The sequence below is a fragment of the Sinocyclocheilus grahami genome, unplaced genomic scaffold (genome assembly GCF_001515645.1).
Source record: "Sinocyclocheilus grahami isolate Dianchi unplaced genomic scaffold, SAMN03320097.WGS_v1.1 scaffold1186.1, whole genome shotgun sequence".
NCBI lineage: Eukaryota > Metazoa > Chordata > Actinopteri > Cypriniformes > Cyprinidae > Sinocyclocheilus > Sinocyclocheilus grahami.
The window spans coordinates 373,860-393,489 of record NW_015506365.1 but is presented as its reverse complement, the minus strand read 5'-3'; the positions used below and the strand labels follow the sequence as shown (position 1 = coordinate 393,489).

Below are 19,630 nucleotides of genomic sequence, written 5' to 3'. Positions count from 1 at the left end.
CTCTCTCTCTCTCTCTCTGGTTTGTGTGTGTAAAAGTTGCTGATGCTGTGGGGAGAATATGCTTCTACAGTTTAGAATCTGAATCCAGGGAAATAGTGAATGTTTATGTGTTACTGATAGATAGATAGATAGATAGATAGATAGAGCATAGTTTGATCTGAAATAAACACAAGCTCACCCTTTTTAACCAATCAGAAATTTTCTGACATACATGAAGAACTCATTTCTGAGAATGGTGTGACCACTTACCCCAGTCTGCATTTGACCATAAAGGCAATTTAAAACTCCCAGTGGAGAGGCTGGTGTCTACTTGCATTACCAAATGTTTTTCCCAAATCAATCCACAGTGAAGCCCCATATGATATCATGCATGACTTCACCGGTCAAGGGAATTTATAGTCTAGTAACAGCATTAGTGTTTATCCCACATTTCTCATCTCAGGCTAAAAGGCTCCTGCACTAAGAAATGAGATAGACCTTGAGTTTGAGGTGCCGTGACCAGAACAGACTATGTTTCAACAAGATATGCCTGGCTATGTGAGAAGAGCTGGACAGAAACCGCATAAAGACCTCCAGCCCGCTTTGAGATATGTGACGCTTTGATGCACTTTTATTTCTTGTCAATCCAGTGGCCTGAGAAGAAAGTCATTTCTCTGAGAGCGTCATTTTCAAATGCTTGTTAGCTGGATCAAGCTGCTTTGCGATAATCTTTGTTAATTACTTTTAATTACTGAGTAAGTGTTCCAGAAGAGAAAGAGAAAACATTCATTGGGAGAAATTCGCTTAAAGGGATAGTTCACCCAAAAATTGACATTTACTGACAATGTACTCACTCTCAGGCCGTACAAGATGCAGAGGAGTTTGTTTCTTCATCAGAACAGATTTGGAGAAATTTAGCATTACAGCACTTGCTCACCCATGGATCCTCTGTAGTGAATGTGTGCCATCAGAACGAGGGTCCAAACCACTGATAAAAACATCTCAATAATCCACAAGTAATCCACACCACTTCAGTCCATCAGTTAATGTTTTATGAAGTGACAATCCATCAAGACATTTTTAACTTCAAACTTTTGCTTCTGGCACAAGATGTTAATTGATGGACTGGAGTGGTGTGGATTACTTGTGGATTATTGTGATGTTTTTATCAGCTGTTTGGACTCTCGTTCTGACGGCACCCATTCACTGCAGAGGATCCATTGGTGATGCTAAATTTATCAAAATCTGTTCTGATGAAGAAACAAACTCCTCTACATCTTGTACGGCCTGAGAGTGAGTACATTGAAAAAAACATAAATCACTTTCAAATAGTTTCTTCTGTGCAAAAAATAAATGATCTTCAATAAGATATATTGAATTTTTTTTGTTTTTTTCTAGTATAATGAAAGTCAATAGGGTCCAGTGTTGTTTGGGAGTAATAAAAGAGGAAAGAGCTTTTTGGTTGTCTAAACAATCGACTGCCTGTTTCTAAGGCTGTAAGATCACAGCTCAATGTTGGCAATGCCACTCAGCCTTACAGACTAATGAGGCATGACACATGATTCATGTATGGCTCATTGCCCAGCACTGAAACCACTGTGTTTGCCATAGTTAAAATCAGCTTCTGAATATAAAGATGCTGTTGCATTTATCTTAAAACAGATAAAGTGAAACATATGCATCTGCTGACACTCATTCAAAGTGATGTACACGGCATTCAATGTACTTTTTTTTTTTTACTTCATGCATTCCCTGGCAACCAAACCTTGGTGTTGCTAGCGCCACACTCTTCTCTTTAAGCTAGAGAAATGAAAAAAATCCATGAAAAGAAAATCTCAAAGTGACTGACACTCTATTGACACTTTATAGAGGGATCCCATCCTTTCCTTGAGAAAATCTTAATTAGATTCCAAGGAGGTCTAAGGATCATCTGTGATTTTCCACACTGTCTCCATTTTCCTGCCATCTATCAGCCGGGCTGCTGTGATTCCACGCTGAAATGCCACCAAACGAGCAAATCCACAATATGCTTAGTTTACTTAGGAAGTGCTGAAACAGGTATTCTGCAGCTAATGCAGTGTGGAAAGGTCCTTGGGGAAGGGAAACTCATTTTTTTAGTTTTCAACACCTTTGGAGCATTTCCCAGGAACAATTAAAGTCAACGTGAAATGGCACTTGCAACCCAATTTTGCTGCTGTAAGATGACGCATTTTTAAGTGAAACACGATATTCAACGAGACAAAAAAAATGAGTAGGGCAGGACTTGATTTTATCCACCAGGAACTGATGATAAAAAAGTAGGTGATATGTACCAGCACTGCTTAGTTTAATCTACTGTTATTTGCTATTATTGCAGCAACATTAAAGAACTGCATTAATCATTGGCAAGATTTTAGAAAGGTTGCATTACCTACAATCATTGACTAAAACCTTGACAATGTAAACAGCTTTTTGGCTATTGGCTGAAACTATTTACTGTTTTCTTTAGAAAGAGCCTCTAACACTAGCATTCTCTATTCTTTTTCTATTCTTTTGACTTGTTTTATTTTTATTATAAAAGGACCCTCTAACACAAGCGTTCCCTATTCTTTTTCTATTCTATCTACTTGTTTTCTTTTTATTTATTATTTAAAAAAAACTTTCTACGTGTACTGCATTAGGCTAACTGAGACTTGTCACAGCACTTACATATTATTGCTGTGTGTTTGCTGCAATTTTATGTTATAAATTGAATATACATGCCATTTTTTTCAATATATTTTTTATATAAAGTCATATATTAGGAAGGGGTCATCACATTTGGGGGTCTGTGGCATCGGTGACATCAGCTACAAAGGAAATTCGTTTTAGAGCCAGAGCAAGTATACAAAAATTTTTTTTTTTTTTACATAAATTTGCTGATGAATCATCCTTAAGAACATTGTTGTGTTCTGAGAAAGCAAATTTCTATTTGTGACCCTGGACCACAAAACCAGTCATGAGGGTACATTTTTTAATAAATTGATACATATGATTACATTAAATAAGCTTTCCATTGATGCATGGTTTGTTAGGATAGGACAATAGTTGGCCGAGATACAACTATTTGAAAATCTGGAATCTGAGGGTGCAAAAAAATCCAAATATTGAGAAAATCGCCTTTAAAGCTGTCCAAATGAAGTCCTTAGCAATGCATATTATTAATCAAAAATTAAGTTTTGATATGTTTACAGTAGGAAATTTACAAAATATCTTCATGGAACATGATCTTTACTTAATATCCTAATGATTTTTGGCATAAAAGAAAAATCGATAATTTTGACCCATACAATGTATTTTTGGCTATTGCTAAAATATACCTGTGATACTTATGACTGATTTTGTGCTCCATGGTCACATTTACTCTATTATTATTTACTCTTACTTCTATTACAATTTTAATGTCATGTTGACTTTAAAGCACACTTGTCACGTTACCGAACAGCTGTTTGGCACCGTGCACCATGCATTCATTCATCGCATTAGACAGCCCACAAATGCTCTTAGTCACCATTAATAATAGCTAACAAATGCTCATTGGGTTCATTTGTGCTTTTTAACTTAGTGTGTGTGAGTGTTTCACAGAGGAGAACGGGGCCCACACACAGCGAGGATTCACTTGAGCCCTCCCACGCACTCTCTAAACCATCCTATACGCCGCCAGGAGCTGAGATTGTGTGAGTGGAGCTCCCATGTGGCTTCACATTTCATTTACAAGGCATTCGCCTCTATTTTTCGCATGTCATTCGGTCTCTTCTGGTGAGCACAGGTGTGCAGACACTGAAAATGATGAAGTTATATTACAGACACAGCTCATAATTCTGCCTAACGTCAATATATAATATTTGTATATATAATATTGATTTACCCATCACCCCCACACCTCGTAATATCCCAGTTTCTTTGTCCTCATGGCGTCTTCGGCCCCCCTCCTCTACTTTCTTTTCATCCGGCAGCTCGTGGTCTTTGATGGTGGCGAGGGGCTGGTGGTGGAACCCAGGGGAGTGGCGGTCAAACTCACAGCCCATGTTCTCTCTCCGCTCCGTAATTCACAGGCTGAGCGATCCGGTGCATCTGTTAATAATAGATCACACGACAGAATGAGAGTGTGCAGCACATATGGAACTGAGGGGGATCTGAGATACATAAACAACCATGGCAAATAGAAGTTAAACGACTGAAATACACATCCGGCTCACATGTTGAATCGAGTCACACACACAAAAAAAAATAGTCAAGTCACTTTTATTATATAGTGCTTTTTATAACAGATCATTTTAAAACAGCTTCACAGTAATAAACAGGATCAATGATGCATGCTTCTTCAAATATGAGAGAAATTCAGCTGTATAGCAGCTATAAAAAAAGACATTGTTTAATTAATTATTTAGTGTAAAATGCATGAATTAGGAAAGGAGTTCATAGGCACAGCTTTATCTCATGCGAATAATTGATTTGAGGGATCTTTTTGGGAGACTGGGGCAAGTTGTCACACTTTTTTACTACAGTGAATATTTCTAAGGGCTGATTTACAGTATATATAAACACAAAAAGTCTTGAATAGAAAAATAAATAAATAAAATCCACATTTATACAGATGCAGATTTGTGACAATATATGTCAGTGGAAATCTGCTATTTATTTTACACCGATTTGAAAATCATTGCACAAAATATCTGTTTATAAAATGTAATCAAAGTACACACACACACACATATATATATAGCCTAGTCAACTCTTTCCTTAATGTATGCAAGCTTCACTTATTGACTATATAACTATTAGCCTACAAAACTATAATATACCTCAATTATAGTCAACTCTTTCTTTAAAGCATGCTTTTTTCGCTTCCTAACCCAACAACACGACAAAACTTGATGCTATTCTATTTTTTGTTTGTTTTGCATAAACATGATCATAATTTGGCTCTTTATTTACACTAGGCTTATACAGTAAATGAAACCACTGCTATTGAAAATAAGCACTTAATTGCAGACCTTGCGAACACGTACCCATGTGACAACTAGCCCCGGTTATAAGAGAGGTCAATATAACATAAAAGACAACATATTTAGTATGCATAATTATGAGTCAGCTTAATTCTATTCGATTAAAACATGATTATAAAGAAGGGATTTTTCAGCAGGTTCATGCAGCAGGTCGGATCCATAATTAACCTGCAGTGATCCTGACTTAATTACTGTCACCTGATGAGCAATTAACTTCCTCTTTTAACGTTCACAGGGCGCACACTCACTCTTTCTTTTCTTTTGCTGTCCTAGAAAGAGATTTAGTTCTGGTGAGAATATGTAACGAATTTCTGAGTAATTCGCATTACATACTGCACATTTAAATGGGCTAATAAACATTTACTGTATGTGTCTTTCAGTTTTCTGTTTTTGTTTCAAAATGAGCAAAACAGAGAAGCCATTATCCACTCTTTGGGGTAAGACGTTACACTTTCCGTGTCTTCAGGTAAAATATCATTCAAAACGTACTAATATTCTATATTGAATCGTTCGTTGTTTCAGGTTGTGAGCTTAATGAATCTAATAAAGAAGAGTCCTTCAAGACGGATGATACGAACCATCAACACCAGCTGGCGCTGAGAACGGTTGGTTCAGTGATTGTCGAGGTAACGCGACGTTTAATCGGTGTTTATTACATTTAACCCGTTAATATTTGATTTGAAGATGTGTCTGGGTCACACCGCTAAAGATGAGTTCAATATTGTCGAGCTGGTCACTGGTGAGGGCAACAGCAGCGCGAGAGCGGTTCCCATAGCAACACTACACGCTAAATCTATGCCTACGGTAAGAAATAATCGCTTTCATGTGATATTTCTGTGCAAAGGTTAGCTCGCTAAAATACCTACAATGCCCCTCGAAGTAACATTTTCGCTAATAGCGTTTATTTATTTTTCTGTTTTCACCCTGCTTACCTGTTTTTCAATTTAACCTTCTGGTGCTCTTCCTTTTTTATTTTTATTTAGACTTTAGGTAAAATAGTCGTGTATGTGGTCAAAAATGACAGCTTTGGAAGTGAATGGGAAGCAAAACCTTACTGAAAGCGTTTTTTTTTTTTGTGTGTGATATCAACCTCAAATTTGGAACACAGTTGCTTAGATTTATGGCTCTGATTTGCCACGCCGCTCTAGATTAGGCTAAAACATTTTTTGAAAAATATATAGTTTCCATAACAGTATTTGTGCACTTTTCATAAAGATTTATTTAGTTTGTTGCGGTTTAATAATTTAGTTCAGCTTTTTTTTTTTTTTTTTTTTTGTGATATCAACCTCAAATTTGGAACAGTTGCTTAGATTTATGGCTCTGATTTGCCACGCCGCTCTAGATTAGGCTAAAACATTTTTTGAAAAATATATAGTTTCCATAACAGTATTTGTGCACTTTTCATAAAGATTTACTTAGTTTGTTGCGGTTTAATAATTTAGTTCAGCAATAATGTGTCAAGATTTTCATCCCTTTAAGTTGGAAACATAATTTCCAGATCTATGCTCAAAAAGCGGTTAACGGGTAATAAATGGATCATAACTATTCCATAAATGGCAATAAAATCCCCTAAAAATGCAAATTATTGAACTAAAATATAGTACATTCATTTAATACAAATAAAAAAAAAATCAGTAATTCAATGACCATGCATGCAGCACCAGAGGGTTGAAAAATGTTGTGAAACTATATTTTTATGGAGTCTGATATAATTTACTTTGAATAGAGCTACAGTAATCACATTTCACCTCCACAAGTCTGTGTATATACCTCCATGAGATTTCATTCTCCATCAGGTCAACCTGTCTGGATTGGATCTTCATCCACCCGTGACCTTTCGCCTGAAGCACGGCTCTGGGCCGGTGTATGTCGGAGCGGAACATGTGGCCTGTGAGTGGTCCTTTCAGCTCTACTTTTAGCTACTATCTGTGGTTGGTATTTAAGTCAATGGGACTTGTGCCAAAATCTCTCCCAGTGGAGGAGTACTCCGATGATGAAGAGCTGGATGAAGAGATGGATGAGGAGGTAGAAGAAGAGGAGGAAGATATTGAAGTATCACCGGTTAAGAAAGTCACAAAAAATGGTGCTGGCAAAGTAAGGCTTCGTCTCGTAGGTCACAAGTTGTTTCAATTTAAATTTGTTCTAATTCTCACTGCTCCCTTTTATCTTCAAAGAGAAAGAAGCCAGAAAAGGGAGAGGATGAGTAAGTTAAATCTAACGTTTAAATTTGGCTTGTCCTTTAATTTCTCAAAGCAAACTAATCAAGTGTTTTGTAAATGCAGGGAAGCCTCAGATGGTGACAATCCACCTAAAAAGGTTTATTTATTTATTTTTTATAAGTTCTTTTTCTAAAGCTATGCAAAAATGAATAACGTGGTTTCTTTCAGGGTAAAGGAAGGGGACGGAAGGCGAAGGTGTGACCAGGCAAGGGCCTGTAGATGATGTACAAATTTGATCATGTAGAGACTCGCATTGATCATGTTCTCTTATTGCAGATGTGGATGGGAAGCGGCATGTTCCCAGAAGGCCGCTGCTGGACATTTGAGTTGGGAGCTCAAATTTCTCACCATGGTCCCAATGTAGTTATGCTTTTGTCAATAAAACCGTTAGAGGGGAAAGCAAACTGGTCTCATTTTCTCAAAGCATTTTGTCTGTGGAAGAAAGTATGACTGCGTTGGCACAAAAGTGTCTGCAGCTGTTGTCTTAATGCGACAGAAGCACCAATTTAAACCCGAGGCACTGCATTAGAGTCATTCTATTATATACTTAGGGGTACATGTCATGTCCATGGACTCCATCAATTTGACTAATTTTTCAATCACTTTTCACTTTAAACAATGATCACATTTATATCAGGGGACATGTCTAATTAATTTAATACAAAAATCCAACGTTCATCTTGCAAAAATGGCGTTCTATACTGGAATTTGCCGTTTTTGTGTGGTTCGATTTGGTAACTGAGGTTTTGCTCTTCAGATTAGCTCTAAAATGTTATATGTAATATTTTGCTCTACATTAAAATCCATTTTGTGTATGTCTGAGGAAATCTGTCAACTGTGTTACTCCCTATAAATCAGCAATTTATTTGGTTCGTTTCAAAGACACAATTTTCAACCCGTGATTTTCCTTTTTTGGAGGGAAATTTGAAGACCGTGTGGAAAGTCATAACTTAATATTTTATCTAGATTATTGTCTGCACATGGAGTAGATTAATTGACCGTCAACTGTGGTAACATGTTCTGGTGAACTTGCACCAGAGATGTAGAGGGAGAATATAAAAAAAGTTAATCAAGGTCATGTACTAACTATTCCAAGGTCAGCAGTTTGCACAAGGCCCTAAAATGGCTTGAAATGTCAACTGTTACCCATCAACTATAACACAGTTCACAAGGATTAACACGGTTGGCAATTCAGTGTCAATGTATGCTCCCACTGAGTGTTGATGATAAATATTCACAAACATGTGGCCTGTGAGTGGTCCTTTCAGCTCTACTTTTAGCTACTATCTGTGGTTGGTATTTAAGTCAATGGGACTTGTGCCAAAATCTCTCCCAGTGGAGGAGTACTCCGATGATGAAGAGCTGGATGAAGAGATGGATGAGGAGGTAGAAGAAGAGGAGGAAGATATTGAAGTATCACCGGTTAAGAAAGTCACAAAAAATGGTGCTGGCAAAGTAAGGCTTCGTCTCGTAGGTCACAAGTTGTTTCAATTTAAATTTGTTCTAATTCTCACTGCTCCCTTTTATCTTCAAAGAGAAAGAAGCCAGAAAAGGGAGAGGATGAGTAAGTTAAATCTAACGTTTAAATTTGGCTTGTCCTTTAATTTCTCAAAGCAAACTAATCAAGTGTTTTGTAAATGCAGGGAAGCCTCAGATGGTGACAATCCACCTAAAAAGGTTTATTTATTTATTTTTTATAAGTTCTTTTTCTAAAGCTATGCAAAAATGAATAACGTGGTTTCTTTCAGGGTAAAGGAAGGGGACGGAAGGCGAAGGTGTGACCAGGCAAGGGCCTGTAGATGATGTACAAATTTGATCATGTAGAGACTCGCATTGATCATGTTCTCTTATTGCAGATGTGGATGGGAAGCGGCATGTTCCCAGAAGGCCGCTGCTGGACATTTGAGTTGGGAGCTCAAATTTCTCACCATGGTCCCAATGTAGTTATGCTTTTGTCAATAAAACCGTTAGAGGGGAAAGCAAACTGGTCTCATTTTCTCAAAGCATTTTGTCTGTGGAAGAAAGTATGACTGCGTTGGCACAAAAGTGTCTGCAGCTGTTGTCTTAATGCGACAGAAGCACCAATTTAAACCCGAGGCACTGCATTAGAGTCATTCTATTATATACTTAGGGGTACATGTCATGTCCATGGACTCCATCAATTTGACTAATTTTTCAATCACTTTTCACTTTAAACAATGATCACATTTATATCAGGGGACATGTCTAATTAATTTAATACAAAAATCCAACGTTCATCTTGCAAAAATGGCGTTCTATACTGGAATTTGCCGTTTTTGTGTGGTTCGATTTGGTAACTGAGGTTTTGCTCTTCAGATTAGCTCTAAAATGTTATATGTAATATTTTGCTCTACATTAAAATCCATTTTGTGTATGTCTGAGGAAATCTGTCAACTGTGTTACTCCCTATAAATCAGCAATTTATTTGGTTCGTTTCAAAGACACAATTTTCAACCCGTGATTTTCCTTTTTTGGAGGGAAATTTGAAGACCGTGTGGAAAGTCATAACTTAATATTTTATCTAGATTATTGTCTGCACATGGAGTAGATTAATTGACCGTCAACTGTGGTAACATGTTCTGGTGAACTTGCACCAGAGATGTAGAGGGAGAATATAAAAAAAGTTAATCAAGGTCATGTACTAACTATTCCAAGGTCAGCAGTTTGCACAAGGCCCTAAAATGGCTTGAAATGTCAACTGTTACCCATCAACTATAACACAGTTCACAAGGATTAACACGGTTGGCAATTCAGTGTCAATGTATGCTCCCACTGAGTGTTGATGAACTATTCCAAGGTCAGCAGTTTGCACAAGGCCCTAAAATGGCTTGAAATGTCAACTGTGTTACCCATCAACTATAACACAGTTCACAAGGATTAACACGATTGGCAATTCAGTGTCAATGTATGCTCCCACTGAGTGTTGATGATAAATAAATATTCACAAACTATTGTCATTACACAGAAATGACATAGGAATAGCCTAAAACAATGGATAAACTTAACTGATCTAATCACGGCCACACTTTCTATGAACTCCGTATCCATAATATTATATACACTCGTTCACATTTGTCAAGGGTTAAAAAGCATTCAGAATTCAGCATTCATGATTGACATAAACCTATACGTTTTAGATTTGGCATATCTATTTCTGCTTAGTCATGACTGATAAAGTGTTATGATGTTATTGTATACATCCTTACAACTTGAAGTGTTATGATGCATTATAAAACTTCATTTACCTTTATAATATAAATTATTATAAGGTGATAAGCACTTAATTGCAGACCTTGCGAACACGTACCCATGTGACAACTAGCCCCGGTTATAAGAGAGGTCAATATAACATAAAAGACAACATATTTAGTATGCATAATTATGAGTCAGCTTAATTCTATTCGATTAAAACATGATTATAAAGAAGGGATTTTTCAGCAGGTTCATGCAGCAGGTCGGATCCATAATTAACCTGCAGTGATCCTGACTTAATTACTGTCACCTGATGAGCAATTAACTTCCTCTTTTAACGTTCACAGGGCGCACACTCACTCTTTCTTTTCTTTTGCTGTCCTAGAAAGAGATTTAGTTCTGGTGAGAATATGTAACGAATTTCTGAGTAATTCGCATTACATACTGCGCATTTATTTGGCTAATAAACATTTACTGTATGTGTCTTTCAGTTTTCTGTTTTTGTTTCAAAATGAGCAAAACAGAGAAGCCATTATCCACTCTTTGGGGTAAGACGTTACACTTTCCGTGTCTTCAGGTAAAATATCATTCAAAACGTACTAATATTCTATATTGAATCGTTCGTTGTTTCAGGTTGTGAGCTTAATGAATCTAATAAAGAAGAGTCCTTCAAGACGGATGATACGAACCATCAACACCAGCTGGCGCTGAGAACGGTTGGTTCAGTGATTGTCGAGGTAACGCGACGTTTAATCGGTGTTTATTACATTTAACCCGTTAATATTTGATTTGAAGATGTGTCTGGGTCACACCGCTAAAGATGAGTTCAATATTGTCGAGCTGGTCACTGGTGAGGGCAACAGCAGCGCGAGAGCGGTTCCCATAGCAACACTACACGCTAAATCTATGCCTACGGTAAGAAATAATCGCTTTCATGTGATATTTCTGTGCAAAGGTTAGCTCGCTAAAATACCTACAATGCCCCTCGAAGTAACATTTTCGCTAATAGCGTTTATTTATTTTTCTGTTTTCACCCTGCTTACCTGTTTTTCAATTTAACCTTCTGGTGCTCTTCCTTTTTTATTTTTATTTAGACTTTAGGTAAAATAGTCGTGTATGTGGTCAAAAATGACAGCTTTGGAAGTGAATGGGAAGCAAAACCTTACTGAAAGCGTTTTTTTTTTTTGTGTGGGATATCAACCTCAAATTTGGAACACAGTTGCTTAGATTTATGGCTCTGATTTGCCACGCCGCTCTAGATTAGGCTAAAACATTTTTTGAAAAATATATAGTTTCCATAACAGTATTTGTGCACTTTTCATAAAGATTTATTTAGTTTGTTGCGGTTTAATAATTTAGTTCAGCAATAATGTGTCAAGATTTTCATCCCTTTAAGTTGGAAACATAATTTCCAGATCTATGCTCAAAAAGCGGTTAACGGGTAATAAATGGATCATAACTATTCCATAAATGGCAATAAAATCCCCTAAAAATGCAAATTATTGAACTAAAATATAGTACATTCATTTAATACAAATAAAAAAAAAATCAGTAATTCAATGACCATGCATGCAGCACCAGAGGGTTGAAAAATGTTGTGAAACTATATTTTTATGGAGTCTGATATAATTTACTTTGAATAGAGCTACAGTAATCACATTTCACCTCCACAAGTCTGTGTATATACCTCCATGAGATTTCATTCTCCATCAGGTCAACCTGTCTGGATTGGATCTTCATCCACCCGTGACCTTTCGCCTGAAGCACGGCTCTGGGCCGGTGTATGTCGGAGCGGAACATGTGGCCTGTGAGTGGTCCTTTCAGCTCTACTTTTAGCTACTATCTGTGGTTGGTATTTAAGTCAATGGGACTTGTGCCAAAATCTCTCCCAGTGGAGGAGTACTCCGATGATGAAGAGCTGGATGAAGAGATGGATGAGGAGGTAGAAGAAGAGGAGGAAGATATTGAAGTATCACCGGTTAAGAAAGTCACAAAAAATGGTGCTGGCAAAGTAAGGCTTCGTCTCGTAGGTCACAAGTTGTTTCAATTTAAATTTGTTCTAATTCTCACTGCTCCCTTTTATCTTCAAAGAGAAAGAAGCCAGAAAAGGGAGAGGATGAGTAAGTTAAATCTAACGTTTAAATTTGGCTTGTCCTTTAATTTCTCAAAGCAAACTAATCAAGTGTTTTGTAAATGCAGGGAAGCCTCAGATGGTGACAATCCACCTAAAAAGGTTTATTTATTTATTTTTTATAAGTTCTTTTTCTAAAGCTATGCAAAAATGAATAACGTGGTTTCTTTCAGGGTAAAGGAAGGGGACGGAAGGCGAAGGTGTGACCAGGCAAGGGCCTGTAGATGATGTACAAATTTGATCATGTAGAGACTCGCATTGATCATGTTCTCTTATTGCAGATGTGGATGGGAAGCGGCATGTTCCCAGAAGGCCGCTGCTGGACATTTGAGTTGGGAGCTCAAATTTCTCACCATGGTCCCAATGTAGTTATGCTTTTGTCAATAAAACCGTTAGAGGGGAAAGCAAACTGGTCTCATTTTCTCAAAGCATTTTGTCTGTGGAAGAAAGTATGACTGCGTTGGCACAAAAGTGTCTGCAGCTGTTGTCTTAATGCGACAGAAGCACCAATTTAAACCCGAGGCACTGCATTAGAGTCATTCTATTATATACTTAGGGGTACATGTCATGTCCATGGACTCCATCAATTTGACTAATTTTTCAATCACTTTTCACTTTAAACAATGATCACATTTATATCAGGGGACATGTCTAATTAATTTAATACAAAAATCCAACGTTCATCTTGCAAAAATGGCGTTCTATACTGGAATTTGCCGTTTTTGTGTGGTTCGATTTGGTAACTGAGGTTTTGCTCTTCTCTAAAATGTTAAAATGTTATATGTAATATTTTGCTCTACATTAAAATCCATTTTGTGTATGTCTGAGGAAATCTGTCAACTCCCTATAAACCTATAAATCAGCAATTTATTTGGTTCGTTTCAAAGACACAATTTTCAACCCGTGATTTTCCTTTTTTGGAGGGAAATTTGAAGACCGTGTGGAAAGTCATAACTTAATATTTTATCTAGATTATTGTCTGCACATGGAGTAGATTAATTGACCGTCAACTGTGGTAACATGTTCTGGTGAACTTGCACCAGAGATGTAGAGGGAGAATATAAAAAAAGTTAATCAAGGTCATGTACTAACTATTCCAAGGTCAGCAGTTTGCACAAGGCCCTAAAATGGCTTGAAATGTCAACTGTGTTACCCATCAACTATAACACAGTTCACAAGGATTAACACGATTGGCAATTCAGTGTCAATGTATGCTCCCACTGAGTGTTGATGATAAATATTCACAAACTATTGTCATTACACAGAAATGACATAGGAATAGCCTAAAACAATGGATAAACTTAACTGATCTAATCACGGCCACACTTTCTATGAACTCCGTATCCATAATATTATATACACTCGTTCACATTTGTCAAGGGTTAAAAAGCATTCAGAATTCAGCATTCATGATTGACATAAACCTATACGTTTTAGATTTGGCATATCTATTTCTGCTTAGTCATGACTGATAAAGTGTTATGATGTTATTGTATACATCCTTACAACTTGAAGTGTTATGATGCATTATAAAACTTCATTTACCTTTATAATATAAATTATTATAAGGTGAGTGCGTTTAAAATGCTTTATGGATACTAAGTTCATTCTTACCTGTCAACTGTGTTTTCTATGAACTCCGTATCCATAATATTATATACACTCGTTCACATTTGTCAAGGGTTAAAAAGCATTCAGAATTCAGCATTCATGATTGACATAAACCTATACGTTTTAGATTTGGCATATCTATTTCTGCTTAGTCATGACTGATAAAGTGTTATGATGTTATTGTATACATCCTTACAACTTGAAGTGTTATGATGCATTATAAAACTTCATTTACCTTTATAATAATATAATATATTAATTAACGTTATAAACCTTTATAATATAATGTATTATTGTGTGTGTGTGTTTAAAATGCTTTATGGATACTAAGTTCATTCTTACCTGTCAACTGTGTTATGTGTGGTTTTTATGTTATAAATCTCCTAAATGGGAACGAATCCGTCAGAAAAAAAGATGGGGATATCTCTGGAGATGGATGACTTTGGTAAGGATGGTGAATAACACTAAATTCAGCATACTGTGGATTTATGTTAAAGAAAAGTATCACCCTTCATGATACCATCCCACAGAACGCCCATTATGAAGCCCCAAATTCATATTTTCAAATCAGTTAGACCGATAACTTCAAAAACTGGTGAATAGACTTAAAAACATTCAAACAAATGTGTAATCAAACATGTGGGACTTCATGTTTCATTTGACACAACATTTGTCCATAACACAGTTGACAAAATAATGAATCAAATGTTAATTTCCATTAACATATTTAAAAAGTCATTATACCTTAAGCTTGCCAAACAATTAATTTAGCACATTAAGGTCATTTACCTTTATAATATAAATTATTATAAGGTGAGTGCGTTTAAAATGCTTTATGGATACTAAGTTCATTCTTACCTGTCAACTGTGTTATGTGTGGTTTTTATGTTATAAATCTTTTAAATGTGAACTAATCCGTCAGAAAAAAAGATGGGGATATCTCTGGAGATGGATGACTTTGGTAAGGATGGTGAATAACACTAAATTCAGCATACTGTGGATTTATGTTAAAGAAAAGTATCACCCTTCATGATACCATCCCACAGAACGCCCATTATGAAGCCCCAAATTCATATTTTCAAATCAGTTAGACCGATAACTTCAAAAACTGGTGAATAGACTTAAAAACATTCAAACAAATGTGTAATCAAACATGTGGGACTTCATGTTTCATTTGACACAACATTTGTCCATAACACAGTTGACAAAATAATGAATCAAATGTTAATTTCCATTAACATATTTAAAAAGTCATTATACCTTAAGCTTGCCAAACAATTAATTTAGCACATTAAGGGGATATATTATTCAACCACCTAATTTATTTATCAAAAAAGAATACTGATTTTCTGACTTTTTGGCTGACATGAAATGTACTCCTAAATATGAATGACTAGTGATTTACCAGAGTTAAAGGTTAAGAAAAATCTTACTGTGGTAAAATCACTGTAATGCGCTGTTTCAGTGAGTAGATCTATCATGTATTGAGCCTTAACTACAAGTTAAGCGCAATTTACAGCACTTGTGGCATATTGGTAATGACCACACTGAATGACTTTACAGTTAAAAGTACAGTGTTAGCAGAACTGAAGAGCTTTTGAAAAGTTTCACATTTCTGATTTTTAAAACCTCCAAAACTGGCCTCTTTAACTTCCATTTTCAGTGCCTCATTGTAACTTTAAGGAGAGCCAGTCAAAATTATTCTTTGCGATATCCAGCATTTATGCCACAAATACTGCAATTTAGTATAACTGAAACTGGACTATTCCTTTAGCCTGTTTATGCTTACCAAGCACATTAAATTACAAAGCATTTGGACACTGTCAAATTCTGCTCTGGCAATTAAGTACAAACGATTTTCTTTACTCCATTCCTAGGCAAATAAGTCTAGGTTAATGATTGGATTGCAGAAACCAGGTCAGTCTCAATTATTATGGAGAGCCTCTGCTTTGTATGCACAATCACTGCTTTGTAAAACGGCTCTATTTCAGTTGTTTTCCTCTGTGAATGTAATGCTGTTCCTCTCCTTTGAAAGGTCGAAGCAAATACCAATGATTCTGCTCGACGTTTTTATTTACATCTGTTGGAGTTCAACAAATTTGCACTGACTGCTGAGAGGGAAAGCGAGCTCTCACTGGTCAAGATTAATTTCCCTGACCTGAAGCACCCGTGGGTATCAGCACGGCTCGAATAAAGGGCATGTTTACAGTGAGAATTTTAGGAATTTCATGCGTTCACTTTAACATCTTTGTGTACAAACAGTGCTCAAAATAAATCCTCAGTGTATTTGTGCTTCCAGTTAAATGTGCCTCAATGCATTCTGGACTGAGTCAATTCTCCATGTCTTCATCTATCCTGTCAGGGGAAAGAAAAAAAGAGAGTGACTAAATGATTCACATCCTTTCACAATTCAATTTAGTTTCATGTTGCTCATTTTTCTTTTTCTTTTGTCATTTAAAGGGGTCATACATACAAAAAAAAGCCAAAACAGGTTTCGTGACCATTTTCCATACTGTTTTTTTTTCTCTTTGCAGCTGTGCCTTTAATACATGTAAACATTCACTTTGCATACACTCTCAGAATAAAAAGTACAAAAGCTGTCACTGTGGGGGGTACCATTTCAAAAGGTACACCTTTGGACCTAAAGAGTGCATATTAGTACCTTAAAGGTACTTCTGCTTCTCGCAGTAAGGAAAAGACACTGTAGGTAATATCCTCCAATAATTATTCTAAAAAAACTGTTAAACAACAGAAAATGCAACTTCCTTCTAAACACCAAACTGACGTTTGTGATGTGCAATGTATGGGTGATCAAATTATGTTTCTGACAATACAAATCCACGGATTTCAGAATATCCCTGGATTTGGACTGGGAAGAAGTTTCGAGTTCTCAAAGTTATAGTATGTTTCAGTAGAAACTCAAAAGATCAAGGAAAATTTGCTTCTTCATGATATGACCCCCTTAAATGTAAAGCAGGCCAGTGCAGTTTTAAGCTTAACCTCGTTGAGTCTTCTAGTCGACTTCTGCTTTTTTGAGGTACTTCTTCATCACCGAGTTGACGTCCTCGCTGCCCTCGGCTTCCAGCCTCTCTCCTTGAGGCCCACGGCGCTTCTGAGATCCACCAGAACTTGAAGAGTCCGAGTCGGACTCCCTACGTGACGCTCTGGAGGGCGGCAACTCCCCAAAGTGCACACTGAGGGCTCGTCTCTGGCCCGTTCGGGAACTGCTAGATGCCAGGCTGCTGGTGGACTGCGCTCGACGGATGGCTGGGAGAATGTCTGAGCTGGTGTCCCTTGCATCGACTCTGGCCCTCTCCTTGTCTTGATTCCCGAGGAGTCTGCGATTCTGGAATACAAGTGGTTCCAATCCCAATTGTGACTCTCCTGTTTCTGCTACCAGGCCACCAAGTAGACGGTGTCGGATTGGTTGATAGGTGCCTAGAGGAGGCATGGCTTTCGAGCTGGGCTCTTCCTCGCCTTCCTCAGGGATGGCCAGGTTGGACAAGTGGCGGCGGGAACTTGCGGTGGAGGTCACGGATGCGAGGGAGTCGCAGGAGCTGAAGCGGTTCATCTTTCCTGTGGTGGTTGTGCTGGTGGAGGACGTTGGGCCTGACTCGGATAGGGAGCGGAGGCTGGAGGCACGAGGCAGGTGCGGACTGGGAGGTTTCAGTATGCCAGGTCGAGGCAGGTCCTCCAGACCCTCCTCTGCTTCTAGAGACAGCGCTGAGGACCTGCGGCGTAGCGTGGAGGCCCCTGTTGTCTGATAGATGGGAAGTGACACTGTGCTCCCCTCGCCCGCCTCCGAGCCTCTTTCCCATCCAGCGCGCTTCTTCCTAAGACCCTCCAGGAGCTCAGATAGGGCCGTGGATGACGACGCTCTGCCAAGACCACTGGAACTTTCTTTGATGTCTTCGTCAAGGTCTTGAGTGCAAGATCTGTCATATGGAATAAATGACAGACAGTAACAGCGAATATAAATTAAAGGATGGTTATTAAATCATCATTTACCCACCCTTATGTCGTTCCAAACCCATATGGTTAGGTTAGGTTATGGTTTTCTTGCTCCCATGGAGCATAAAAGGAGACATTTTCAAGTATCTGACAAGGCATGACTAATCATCATCAAAATTTCCAGTGTATTTCCAGAAACTTAAAAAAAAATTCCTGGGCTGGAAGATTCCAAAAAATCCTGGAAAGTTTCCAAAATTTCTGGAATGTTTCCGAAATGTACTGGACATTTTCCACCTTTTTGCAACTCTAATCCTCACATAGTATCAGCCTTAGATGTCATGGTCACACTTCGTTTGTTAAGTGTCTGATGCATAAGGCACAATAAAATGGAAACATTTTTGCGACTTTTCGAGATTCTGCAGTCTTTTAACATCCACCAGTAAATAAAGCCATGTTTATGAAGACTGTGGCAAATAAGCATAATAAGCAACATAAGCAACTACTGTAGATACCAAATTTCAAAGGTTTGTGTAATCCAATGTTTAGTTGCTTATTTCTAATGCAGATTGTGGGTTACACTTTATTTCGATAGTTCACTTTAGACATTCTACTAACTACAAGTAACTTTGCAACTAAATGTCAACTGACTCTCATTAGACTATTAGTAGATGGTTATGAATGCATGTTGGGTGACCATTAAGTATTAGCAGATTTTAATGTAATTGCAAAGTTACTTATAGTTAGTAGAATGTCTAAAGTGGACTATCAAAATAGTGTGTTACCACAGATTGTTGCGTCATTATTTGCTTTAACATTTATGCAGATCTTGAACGAATCACATATGGTTGCACACAGATCTGTAATCATAACAACATTAACCCACCCCCAAACATAACAACACGAGTCTACTTCATATGTACACCTCAGGTAGCTCCAAAGACCACAATGCAACACGATTATGACACCATTGCGTTTAATTTATCCTCACCCCAAACAACTGTATGATATATAAATGTTTTTTTTAAACATTTAAAACAGCCCAAGCATACCTATATACATATAGAATGTTGCATCAAACAAATTTGTAAGGGAAAAAAATTTAAATAATAAATCAACTCCATAGCAGATTCCAAGTGATCAAAGGCTTAGGACGTTCCAATTCAACCCATTGCAAAGGCTTCACTAGTAGTGGACATTTGTGCAGCATAATCAATGACATACATACAGGTGCATCTCAATAAATTAGAATGTCGTGGAAAAGTTTATTTATTTCAGTAATTCAACTCAAATCGTGAAACTTGTGTATTAAATAAATTCAATGCACACAGACTGAAGTAGTTTAAGTCTTTGGTTCTTTTAATTGTGATGATTTTGGCTTACATTTAACAAAAACCCACCAATTCACCATCTCAACAAGTTAGAATATGGTGACATGACAATCAGCTAATCAACTCAAAACACCTGCAAAGGTTTCCTGAGCCTTCAAAATGGTCTCTCAG

General features: G+C 37.3%; 3 protein-coding genes across 3 annotated transcripts in view; 2 read left to right on the top strand and 1 right to left on the bottom strand.

The window, feature by feature from the left end:
• Positions 1-5,255: 5,255 nt before the first annotated feature.
• Positions 5,256-7,624, top strand: LOC107567751 (nucleoplasmin ATPase-like). The gene is made up of 10 exons (XM_016253489.1): positions 5,256-5,296; positions 5,387-5,443; positions 5,529-5,611; positions 5,691-5,810; positions 6,803-6,896; positions 6,982-7,100; positions 7,181-7,209; positions 7,289-7,322; positions 7,394-7,430; positions 7,502-7,624. Exons 2-9 carry the CDS (start codon positions 5,407-5,409, stop codon positions 7,424-7,426), a joined length of 549 nt encoding a protein of 182 aa, XP_016108975.1. The 5' UTR covers positions 5,256-5,296; positions 5,387-5,406; the 3' UTR covers positions 7,427-7,430; positions 7,502-7,624.
• Positions 7,625-10,799: 3,175 nt separating this feature from the next.
• On the top strand, positions 10,800-12,973 carry LOC107567750 (nucleoplasmin ATPase-like). The gene is made up of 10 exons (XM_016253488.1): positions 10,800-10,840; positions 10,930-10,986; positions 11,072-11,154; positions 11,234-11,353; positions 12,152-12,245; positions 12,331-12,449; positions 12,530-12,558; positions 12,638-12,671; positions 12,743-12,779; positions 12,851-12,973. Exons 2-9 carry the CDS (start codon positions 10,950-10,952, stop codon positions 12,773-12,775), a joined length of 549 nt encoding a protein of 182 aa, XP_016108974.1. The 5' UTR covers positions 10,800-10,840; positions 10,930-10,949; the 3' UTR covers positions 12,776-12,779; positions 12,851-12,973.
• Positions 12,974-16,188: 3,215 nt separating this feature from the next.
• LOC107567742 (unconventional myosin-XVIIIb-like) overlaps positions 16,189-19,630 on the bottom strand; it is a 54,913-nt gene continuing 51,471 nt past the window's right edge. The window contains exons 36-37 of the mRNA XM_016253479.1: positions 17,181-18,115; positions 16,189-16,535 (exon numbers count right to left, since the gene is read on the bottom strand). Coding sequence (XP_016108965.1) covers positions 17,194-18,115 — 922 coding nt within the window. The 3' untranslated portion in view covers positions 16,189-16,535; positions 17,181-17,193. The remainder of the gene's footprint in view (positions 16,536-17,180; positions 18,116-19,630) is intronic.

Coding starts and splice junctions, on each gene's coding strand:
- LOC107567750 (XM_016253488.1), top strand. CDS start 10,950: ATGAGCAAAACAGAGAAGCCATTATCCACTCTTTGGG. Junction 11,354..12,151: donor ACGCTAAATCTATGCCTACG/GTAAGAAATAAT, acceptor ATTCTCCATCAG/GTCAACCTGTCTGGATTGGA. Junction 12,246..12,330: donor CGGAGCGGAACATGTGGCCT/GTGAGTGGTCCT, acceptor AATCTCTCCCAG/TGGAGGAGTACTCCGATGAT.
- LOC107567751 (XM_016253489.1), top strand. CDS start 5,407: ATGAGCAAAACAGAGAAGCCATTATCCACTCTTTGGG. Junction 5,444..5,528: donor GCCATTATCCACTCTTTGGG/GTAAGACGTTAC, acceptor TCGTTGTTTCAG/GTTGTGAGCTTAATGAATCT. Junction 7,323..7,393: donor GTGACAATCCACCTAAAAAG/GTTTATTTATTT, acceptor GGTTTCTTTCAG/GGTAAAGGAAGGGGACGGAA.